The following is a 12120-nucleotide window of genomic DNA, read 5'->3' as shown; positions in this document are numbered from 1 at the left end:
GCAGAAAGTAACACAGGAGGCCAGTGGTGGGCCTTTCTCTGCCTCTTTCTGGAATGGTGCCTCCCATCTTGGCTTTCTTCCTCCCTTTCCGCCCACTGCATGTCTGGATGGCCCCGTGTGGCTTACGATGCTTTTGGGGAGGCATATTAATGTCCCCTGCACATATCAAACCCTGCTCGATTTAATCCCTAGAATTGACCAGTGTATTGATTGTTTAAATGCCAATATTGCAATTCACGATAATGTCAGGGTTATTACAGTAACCCCCAAGGAGAGGAAGAAGCAAGCGTTCACTCCCTGATCGTTAGACTAAAGCAGGGGCTGTCACCATTATTGGTTTCTCTCCGCAACAGTACAGGGACATCTCAGACGGAGGCCATACAAAATGTCTTACAGATGGTGACCAAGGAGGACCCGCTAGGGAGTCACACCCCACATCACTGCTTCATGGATAATGCCTGGAGTTAGTTACCACCAGCAGAGGGTCAACCAGTTTTGTAATGTGCTGTGATGGGACCCCTGATTTATTTTAATTGACTGGTCATCTGGGAGGCTAGCTCCCTTCAGCAAGCCTGAGGAATACCAAGCGGGTCCCGAAATCTAGAATAGGAAGGTAGGGAAGGCATCAATTCGCAGAGTGGCCAAGGCACAGGTGCTGACCACAGGAAATTAGATCTGGGGACCAAAACACCAATCCTTAGACTGGCCACAGCAATATCACCTGGAGAACCTGGTAAAGATCCCAATTCCTGGGACTCAGCCTTGGGGAGACTGATTCTGCCAGGTTTAAGACTCAAAAGAGAAACTACTTATGTGTGTATCTTGAGTTTCCTACACATTCTTCAAGGCCTAGTCCAAATGGGGCCTTCAGAGCCATAAACCCCTTCCAAGATCAACTGTTTGTATCCAATAAGACTTCCCCAGCCACTTAAACACACACTAGATTCAAACAGCACTTTGTGCCTTGTAACGCTTAGCTTTGAACATATTGTTTCATGGTACGTTTACATCTTTTAATTAGACGGTCATTTCCTCAAAATTACGGCCATCTCATGTTTTCTAACCCCCAAGGCAGATAGTATTCTGTGCCCAGACAGCATCTTCGTGTTGCTGGCTCTTCCAAGCATTCTCATCTCTGTGCAGGGTTACTTTAGAGAGGGCTTTGGGGGCCACACTGTCTAAACAGCACCTCCCCGTCCCTTTCTAGCCTCTGACCTCACTTTATTTTCTTCGTAGCATGTTATCAATATCTCAGATGTTATTACATATTCATCGCCTACCTGGAGATCTGGTCTTTGCCCCCACTGGAACAGAAGCTCTACGAGACCAGTCAGGAGTTGTTGTACCCCCAGCAACAAGAACAGTGCCCAACACGTAATAGGTTTGTTATAAATGTTTTGTTAAATGATGTTATGTTTCAGGTGAGGGGAGTAGTAACTGGCCTCACTCAACCCTTTGGTGCTGGCAGGGGGCTCTGAATGTCAGTCAGCCACGCACTCCTCAGGGTTATCTAGGCAAGCCATTAAAACCTTGGATCCCGCAATGCCAACCAAGCCTTTGACCTGTCCCCAGGTGGGTAACACCAGGATGAGTTTATATCCCTAGCGCAAAAGTGGGGGCAGATACAACATCAGAATGTAGATACATGGAGCAGCTTTGTGATGAAAACCATTTGCACTCCTTGGACGGGGGCTGTTTCCCAAGAATTCTGACTTCCTGTGCTTTTGTCTGTAACTTTCACTCCTCCCAGACAGCCTCCAGCACAAAGCCGTATTGGTGCTTAATGCTCGATTATAATTAAATTGAGAAATCACACACACGTTCAGATAAAACACAGGGAAAAATCTAATGGATTAGAGCACAAAGCCATTCTGAGGAACTGGAACAGTCCTTTCTTAGGAAGGGTGGCCATGACATCAGAAATGATAGGATTTTCCTGGTGGACATAAAGGAGCAGGCCACGGCAATCTGGGGATTAGAAAGCACAAGGGAGAAAGAACCTTTCCATCTGAACTTCCTGATTATTAATCCATTTTTCATGGATTAGCAAGACAATAAACGGTAGGAGATGAAGGCATTAAAGCTTAAAGCTCTTAATCGGACAAGTCTAAAGAGTAGAATGGATCGTTATCTATGCTGACATTCTTGGGACAGACCAGAAGAAGCCCACTGCTGCTACTGAGAGGAGTCAACCAGGAAACGGGGCTCTGAGCCCCAGCCTTCCCGAGGTGGACCATGGTCACCCTTGTCGTCATCAGCAAATGTGATTTGCCTGCCTACATCGTGTGCTAAGAAGGATGACAAATACGCAAGTCAATTATCTAGAAGGCTACAAGACACTGTTATAAACAAACGGCAATGCAGGCGACATTCAGATTTCTTCATGGCATTTAATATATAAGTTTATGGAGTCCTATAAACTTATTAAAACGTATGGATTTTAAGCTTCACTGCAATCCTATGAGTTAAGGTCATTCTCGTTCCACCTTCTTACACGTAAGAGATACAGTGTAAAGAGCTCAAGTGACTCGTCCAAGGCCACACAGCTAATGGCACAGGCAGGCTCTGGCCCCAGAGCCATGTCCACAGGAGTTATGGTACATACTGCCTCCCATGATGCATTTCACACCCTATGGTAATGAGCCAATACATATTCAGTGATTGAAAATTCCACTCTCAGGTCATGTTCTGATGAGAGTTCTAGCCGTTTCAATACATGTCCTGAATATTAAGTATCAAAAATATCAGGCGCAGGGACTATCACCCCACCATCCAGTTAGGAAAATCTCATTCCTAGTAGACATAATTTGGGACGGAAGCGGATGGCATCAATTCTGCAATCTGTCACTCACCAGGATGACTTTCTCTATCTCCTTGGGTGCACACCAGTGAAACATCCCAGTAGAGTCGTACTTCTTCACGTTGGAGTCCATGTTGTCAATCTGATCATTGCCGGGAATTAACAAGGGGTCATGCCTGGGGAGAAAAGGACAGGAAAACCGAAGTGGAAAATGTGATAAATTATAAATGGAAAGTGCCCCCTGCGTTACATCTCAGAGGAGATGAAAGATGCAGAGGAAGTGGTTGTCACTGAAGGCCACTCTTTGGCTTGCAGAACCCATCCTTTGAAAGATAACTACCTCAAACCACCACCCCCGCCGCCTCCTGGACACGCAGGTGACCTTTGTCAGGGAGTAATTCTGCCTTTCTCTCCCGTTCCCCTTTTTCTAAAATGGACTTCACATCATTTTGTGGATTTAGTCTCCCTTCTTATGGATGTCTCACTGCTTCCATTCTCCTTTTACCAGCTATCCAATCTCTCCATGAGACACACACACACATGCACACACCCTCAAGTGCTGTTATTAGCATTGGCAATGAAGAGGAAGGAACAGGAATAGAGCCTCATGCTGACTGACTGGCACGAGGACGGAAAGCCAATTACTCGCTCCTTCTGACTACAACTTCTGACGTGATGCTCTTCGCACTAAAAGCTTTAACAGGCTGCACTTTAAATATTTTAGCAATTTGCCCAATCAGATTTTGCTCTCCCTGGCTGAAGCCCTTTAAAGATTCAGCAGCATGTCACTTCAGAGCAGACTGACTACCAAACGCTCACATCTGGAATACATGATTTCAATACTAAACAACACCCTCTCTCCTTGCCTTGACAACTGTATTTGCACTCACTGTCCAATGATGCTCTCCCCTACCCCTACCTTCACCTCCCAACTGCCACACTCCTTAGATGAGAGCCTCAAGCTCAGAGGCATCTTAATAAACTTGTCCTGAATTCTCAGAGCTACAGTCACCCCCTCTTGCCTTGTTTACTGGTGGAAAAGGAAGATGCCTCTACAGAGGCCTCCCCTCCAGTGGATGGGCAGAGCCTTACCGATAACCTCAAGAATTACAATAGAATCAGGCAGCTCTAACAAGTTTACAGCATAAGAAATATAATCCTGCATCTTGGTCCACATCCATTGTCTAGATTCTATCTCTGATAGAGATTCTGCACCTCTATTTTCAGGGAGGCATTTGGGTTTCTACAAGAATGACTGCATAAAATTAGGACAATGTCCCAGGCATAGTTGGCTATCTGTGCAGTGGAGCCATTTTCCCTGAATAATATTGTCAATTCAAGATAGAAAATAAAAATGAGTTGAAATTCCAAAATTTACTGTAAAGTGATTTTACCTTTGAAACCATCTATTTCAAGCATTAAAGAGTGAACTTTATTTAGTTCTTAGTACTTCTTCCTCTGAAATTTCTCTGGTATTTCTCATTTGTATGTCCAGAACAAAGACAGTGGGATAGCAATCCCTCCTACATGGTCCAGAGACCTATTATTAAGTCTTCAGGATCTCTACCATGGCCCTCCTAATAGGCCTTCCAATCCCACTTAAGCTGGGAAGACTCTCACTGCATGTATTTATTCCTGAGAATTTTCTTTTAGGCTACACCAAATGACAAATATCATGTGAAGCCATCCTGCAAAGTTATCTTCAATGAACACGCTAGATTACTGTAGGAACTGTCATATCTGATCTTAAAAGGAGAAGAACAGTTAGCTCGGAACAACATCTCGGTAGATGGGTTGTTGGAACGTGAGAGGTGTTGTACACCAGAAGGTCACCTTTCAAATACTGAGCTCAGTCAAAAATGCTAAAATAAAAAGGCACTTGCTGATAAGAATGGGTCACAGATCAGGGCAAGATCAAATTTGAATATTTTTGTCCTTGAAGACTCTTTAAGAGTTCTATAGATATCCACGACCCACCATAAAGAAGAGGTCTGAGAAAATGAACAGAATGGACTCTTTCTTCCCAGCCCTAGAAGAATGTATTTCAGTTGGAAGCGGACCTTAATAAATTTGTCCTGAAGATACAGAGCCAGGTTGTTTATTGGTTGGAGAGGAGGTATTATCTCAGGGAGGTCTGAGACCTGCCCCCAGTGTATTCAGGATTTATATTCATATAATATTAGCAAGCAAGCAAATGCTGTAGTAAGCTGGCCAAAATTCCTTTCAGAAAATATGTGCCTTGAGGGAGAGGAGATACCTTTTGATTCCCTATCTTTTAGGGAAGCAATCATCCCTTGGTTACTCTGGCCTCCAACCCTCATCCTGGAAAAGTAAATAAGGTGGGAAGATGCCGAGTTAGCATCTCCCCACAACTAGGGCACCTGCCGGTCACTGGTGGAGGACCCTGACACCCAAGGAGACGGGAGGAACCCCCAAATGAACTGGTAGGACGTGGGGGGACTGAGAGGGGAGGAGAAGTGGAGGCCAGACAAGATTGGCACCCCTGAGGCTGGGGAGATCAGGAGAGGCAGGCGGGAGGGGCCCTCCGGAGGAGTGGGAGAGGAGCAGAGGGCGACTGCCCTGCCCACTCGGGCCAGGAAGCCTGCTGGGCACCCAGGTGAGGTCCCCCACCCTCTGAGACCAGGGGTTGGGGGCACGCCTGGGCCCCTGCTGTTCTGTTGAGCCTAAGTCCCACCCTTCACAGCCCCCAGGGCCTTTTCCAGCCCAGTGGGTCCTGAGCCTTGGCCCCACCCACCGCCCAAACCTCACCCTTGCTTAGACCCTGCTCTCCACAGCCAAGGCCTTTTCCCCGTTTTTAAATTTTCCTTTCCCTCCTCCTCTTTTTTACTATTGTGGTACTGTTGTACCTTCTGGTTGTTGACTCATCTATATTTTTATTTTTATATTCTTTCTAACATATCTATTAGTTGCCTAGTCTAATTTTATTTTTTACTTTGTTTCTTTTTTTAACCACCCCACATGGCTTGCGGGATCTTGGTTCATGAGCCGGGGGTCGGGCTGAAGCTCCTGCGGTGGGAGCTCCGAGTCCAAACCACTGGGCTAACAGAGAACCTCAGACCCCAGGGAATATTCATTGGAGTGAGGGCTCACGGAGGTCCTCATCTCAGCACCAAAACCCAGATTTACCCAACAGCCTACAAACTCCAGTGTCGAAAGCCTCAGGCCAAACAACCAGTAAGACAGGAACACAACCCCACTCATTAAAAAAAAAAAGTGAGACGGCAAAAAAATATGTCCCAGATGAAGGAGCGAGGTAAAAACCTGTAAGACCAAATAAATGAAGAGGAAATAGGCAATCTACCTGAAAAAGAATTCAGAGTAATGATAGTAAAGATGATCCAGTATCTAGGAAATAGAATGGAGGCACAGATTTAGAAAATACAAAAATGTTTAACAAAGATCTAGAAGAACTAAAGTACAAACAGAGACGAACAACACAATAACTGAAATGAAAAATACACTAGAAGGAATCAATAACAGAATAACTGAGGCAGAAGAACGAATAAGTGAGCTGGATGACAAAATGGTAGAAATAACTGCCAAGGAGCAAAATAAAGAAAAAAGATTGAAAAGGATTGAAGACAACCTCAGAGACCTCTGGGACAACACTAAAAACACACCAACATTCGAATTATAGGGCCCTCAGAAAAAGAAGAGAAAAAGAAAGGGTCTCAGAAAATATTTGAAGAGGTTATAGTTGAAAACTTCCCTAACATAGGAAAGGAAGTAGTCACCTAAGTCCAGGACGAACAGAGAGTCCTATACAGGATATACCCTAGGAAAAACACACCAAGACACATATTAATCAAAGTAACACAAATTAAATTCAAAGAAAAATATTAAAAGCAGCAAGGGGAAAAACAAAAAATAACATACAAAGGAATCCCCATAAGGTTATCAGCTGATTTTTCAGCAGAAACTCTGCAAGCCAGAAGGGAGTGGCAGGATATACATAAAGTGATGAGAGAGAAAAACCTACAACCAAGATTACTCTACCCAGCAAGGATCTCATTCAGATTCGATGGAGAAATCAAAAGCTTTTCAGACAAGCAAAAACTAAGAGAATTCAGCACCAACAAACCAGCTTTACAATAAATGCTAAAGAAACTTCTCTAGGTGAGAAACACAAGAGAAGAAAAAGACCCACAAAAACAAACCCAAAACAATTAAGAAAATGGTAATAGGAACATACATATCGATAATCACCTTGCATGTAAATGGATTAAATGCCCCAACTGAAAGACACAGACTGGCTGAATGGATACAAAAAGAAGACCCATATATATGCTGTCTACAAGGGACCCACTTCAGACCTAGGGACACATACAGACTGAAAGTGAGGGGATGGAAAAAGATATTCCATGCAAATGGAAATCAAAAGAAAGCTGGAGTAGCAATACTCATATCAGATAAAATAGACTTTAAAATAAAGACTGTTAGGGCTTCCCTGGTGGTGCAGTGGTTGAGAGTCCGCCTGCCCATGCAGGGGACGTGGGTTCATGCCCCGGTCCGGGAAGATCCCACATGCCGCGGAGCAGCTGGGCCCGTGAGCCATGGCCACTGAGCCTGCGTGTCCGGAACCTGTGCTCCGCAACAGGAAAGGCCACAACAGTGAGGGGCCCACGTACCACAAAAAAAAAAAAAAAAAAGACTGTTACAAGAGATAAGGAGGGACATTATATAATGATCAAACGATCAATCCAAGAAGAAGATATAACAACTATAAATGTTAGGAGAACCTCAATACATATGGCAAATGCTAACAACCATGAAAGGAGAAAATGACAGTAACACAATAATAGTAGGGACTTTAACACCCCACCTACACCAATGGGCAGATCATCCAAACAGAGAATAAATAAGGAAACACAAGCTTTAAATGACACAATAGACCAGATAGATTTAATTGATATTTATAGAACATTCCACCCAAAACTGGCAGAACACACATTCTTCTCAAGTGCACATGGAACATTCTCCAGGATAGATCATATCTTGGGTCACAAATCAAGCCTCAGAAAACTTAAGAAAATTGAAATCGTATGAAGCATCTTTTCTGACCACAACGCTATGACATTGGAAATCAGTTACAGGAAAAAAAATGTAGAAAACACAAACACATGGAGGCTAAACGGTGTGCTACTAAATAACCAAGAGATCACTGGAAAAATCGAAGAAGAAATTAAAAAATACATAGAAACAAATGGCAATGAAAACATGACAACCCAAAACCTATGGTATGCAGCAAAAGCAGTTCTAAGAGGGAAGTTTATAGCAATTCAATCTCACCTCAAGAAACAAGAAAAATCGCAAATAAACAATCTAACCCTACACTAGAGAAAGAAGAACAAAGAAAACCCAAAGCCAGTAGAAGGAAAAACATCATAAAGATCAGAGCAGAAATACATGAAGTAGAAATGAAGAAAACAATAGCAAAGATCAATAAAACTAAAAGCTGGATCTTTGAGAAGATAAACAAAATTGATAAACCATTAGCCAGACTCATCAAGAAAAAAAGGGAGAGGATGCAAATCAACAGAATTAGAAATGAAAAAGGAGAAATCACAACTGACACTGCAGAAATACAAAGGATTATAAGAGACTCCTACAAACAACTACACACCAATAAAATGGACAACCACAAAGAAATGGACAAATTCTTGGAAAGGTACAATTTTCCAAGACTGAACCAGGAAGAATTAGAAAATATAAACAGACCTATCACAAGTAATGAAATTGAAACTAATTAAAAACCTTCCAACAAACAGAAGTCCAGGACCAGGTAGCTTCACAGGCAAATTCTATCAAACATTTAGAGAAGAGCTAACACCTATCCTTCTCAAACTCTTCCCAAAAATTGCAGAGGGAGAAACACTCCCAAATAATTTCTACAAAGCCATCATCACCCTGATGCAAAAACCAGAAAAAGATATCACAAAAAAAGAAAACTATACAACAATATCACTGATGAACTCAGATGCAAAAATCCTGAACAAAATACTAGCAAACAGAATCCAACAACAAAGGATCATACACCATGATCAAGTGGGATTTATCCCAGGGATGAAAGGATTCTTCAATATACGCAAATCAATCAGTGTGATACACCACATTAACAAATTAAGGAATAAAAATCATATGATCATCTCAATAGATGCAGAAAAAGCTTCTGACAAAATTCAACACCGATTTATGATCAAAACTCTCCAGAAAATGGGCACAGAGGGAACCTACCTCAATATAATAAAGGCCATATATGACAAACCCACAGCAAGCATCATTCTCAATGGTGAAAAACTGAAAGCATTTCCACTAAGATCAGGAACAAGACAAGGATGCCCACTCTCGCCACTCTTATTCAACATAGTTTTGGAAGTCCTAGCCATGGCAATCAGAGAAGACAAAGAAATAAAAGGAATACAAATTGGAAAAGAAGAAGTAAAACTGTCACTGTTTGCAGATGACATGATACTATACATAGAAAATCCTAAAGATGCCACCAGAAAACTACTAGAACTAATCAGTGAATTTGGTAAGGTTGCAGAATACAAAATTAATGCACAGAAATCGCTGGTATTCCTATATACCAACAACAAAAAAAAATCAGAAAGAGAAATTAAGGAAACACTCCCATTTGCCATCACAACAAAAAGAATAAAATACCTAGGAATAAACCTGCCTAAGTAGGCGAAAGACTTGTACTCAGAAAACTATAAAACACCGATGAAAGAAATCAAGGATGACATAAACAGATGGAGAAATATATCATACCATGTTCTTGGACTGGAAGAATCAATATTGTGAATATGACTATACTACCCAAAGCAATCTACAGATTCAAAGCAATCTACAGATTCAATGCAATCCCTATCAAACTACCAATGGCACTCTTCACAGAATTAGAACAAAAAATTTTACAATTTGTATGGAAACCAAAAGACCTCGAACAGCCAAAGCAATCTTGGGAAAGAAAAACGGAGTTGGAGGAAGCAGGCTCCTCAAGTTTGAACTATACCACAAAGCTACAGTAATCAAGACAGTATGGTACTGGCACAAAAACAGAAATATAGATCAGTGGTACAGGGTAGAATGCCCAGAGATAAACCCATGCACATATGGTCACCTAATTTATGACAAAGGAGGCAAGAACATAAAATGGAGAAAAGACAGCCTCTTCAATAAGTGGTGCTGGGAAAACTGGACAGGTACATGTAAAAGAATGAAATTAGAGCACTCCCTAACACCATACACAAAAATAAACTCAAAATGGATTAAAGACCTAAATGTAATGCCAGACACTATAAAACACTTAGAGGAAAGCACAGGCAGAACACTCTGTGACATAAATCACAGCAAGATCCTTTTTGACCTGCCTCCTAGAGTAATGGAAATAAAAGCAAAAATAAACAAATGGGACCTAATGTAACTTAAAAGCTTTCGCACAGCAAAGGAAATGATAAACAAGACAAAAAGACATCCCTCATAATGGGAGAAAATATTTGCAAATGAAACAACAAAGGATTAATCTCCAAAATATACAAACAGCTCATGGAGCTCAACAACAAAAACCCAAACAATTCAATTTAAAAAATGGGCAGAAGACCTAAATAGACATTTCACCAAGGAAGACATACAGATGGCCAAGAGGCACATGAAAAAATGCTCAACACTAATTATTAGAGAAATGCAAATCAAAACTATAATGAGGTATCACTTCATGCCAGTCAGAATGGCCATTATCAAACAGTCTAGAAACAATAAATGCTGGAAAGGGTGTGGTGAAAAGGGAACCCTCCTGCACTTTTGGTGGGAATGTAAATTGATACAACCACTGTGGAAAACATTATGCAGGTTCCTTAAAAACCTAAAAACAGAACTACCATATGACCCAGCAATTCCACTACTGGGCATATACCCTGAGAAAACCATAATTCAAAAAGAGACATGCACCACAAAGTTCACTACAGCACTATATACAATAGCCAGGACATGGAACCAACCTAGATGTCCACTGACAGATGAATGGATAAAGAAGATGTGGTACATATATACAGTGGAATATTACTCAGCCATAAAAAGAAAGGAAATTGAATTATCTGTAGTGAGGTGGATGGATCTAGAGTCTGTCATACAGAGTGAAGTAAGTCAAAAAGAGAAAAACAAATACCGTATGCTAACACATATATATGGAATCTAAAAAAAAAAAATCGTGCTGATGAACCTAGTTGCACGGCCAGAATAAAGATGTAGACATAGAGAATGGACTTGAGGACACAGGGTGGGAGGGGGAAGCTGAGGCGAAGTGAGAGTAGCATCGACATATATACACTACTGAATGTAAAATAGTTAGCTAGTGGGAAGCAGCTGCATAGCACAGAGAGATCAGCTCAGTGCTTTACGATGACCTACAGGGGTGGGATAGGGAGGGTGGGAGGGAGGCTCAAGAGGGAGGGGATATGGGGACATATGTATGCATATGGCTGATTCACTTTGGTGTACAACAGAAACTAACACAGTATTGTAAAGCAATTATACTCCAATAAAGATCTATTAAAAAAATGTTTCCTACTGAAAAAAAATAAAAAGTAAATAAACAAGCCTGATGATCAATTGTCCCTCAGTGAAAAGAAAAAAAGACAGCTTTTTAATGTCAAGCCTCATTATCTAGGGCAGAGATTTGTGTACACCAGGAATCATCTGACACTAGGGCTGTAAGCCAGGATTTGCACTGGAACATCTAGAAGCCTCAGGGAAGTCTCAGTGGTAAGCCACGCTGCACTCCGTACTTCCTACAAGCCTCTCAGCCTGCCCCGGATCATTTAAATATAAGTCATCCAGGATGTTACTAAAAGGGGCTGATCTGAAGACTGTCAAAAACCTCCCTGAACAAAGGTATTTCCGTTTCTGATCAGCCATGGTACCTGAAATTTGAACTTTGGTTTCTTGAATCAGTAAAGCAATCAATAAGCGGGAATCCCCTCTTCTGTGCCGGGAATGGAGAATACTGCAACGTTGAAGGTACAGTTCCTAGTCAGAGAGTTATAATACAGCGAGCAAGAGAGAAAATGCCCATCAACGGTTGTGATACACTGTGGTAAGTGTTATAGCAAAGTGAATGTACAAGGTGGTCTGAGAACACCAGGAAAGCTGTGAATTGCCTGGTATTTGAGTAACATCAAGAAAGGCTTTGCAAAGAAGATAACTTTTTTTTTTTTAATTTTTATTTTGCGGTACGTGGGCCTCTCACTGCTGTGGCCTCTCCTGCTGCGGAGCACAGGCTCTGGACGCGCAGGCCCAGT

At 41.9% G+C, this 12120-nt stretch overlaps 1 protein-coding gene across 25 annotated transcripts in view; it reads right to left on the bottom strand.

Moving 5' to 3' along the window:
- The window catches only part of KCNMA1 (potassium calcium-activated channel subfamily M alpha 1), a 752929-nt gene that overhangs the window by 72295 nt on the left and 668514 nt on the right, over positions 1-12120 (bottom strand). For all 25 annotated transcript variants that reach the window (XM_065894779.1, XM_065894755.1, XM_065894756.1 and 22 more), the window contains one exon: positions 2853-2976. In XM_065894779.1, coding sequence (XP_065750851.1) covers positions 2853-2976 — 124 coding nt within the window. The remainder of the gene's footprint in view (positions 1-2852; positions 2977-12120) is intronic.

Source organism: Phocoena phocoena, chromosome 16, assembly GCF_963924675.1.
Source record: "Phocoena phocoena chromosome 16, mPhoPho1.1, whole genome shotgun sequence".
Classification (NCBI taxonomy): domain Eukaryota; kingdom Metazoa; phylum Chordata; class Mammalia; order Artiodactyla; family Phocoenidae; genus Phocoena; species Phocoena phocoena.
The sequence above is the reverse complement of the archived record's forward strand: the minus strand, read 5'-3'. Positions and strand labels throughout refer to the sequence as shown.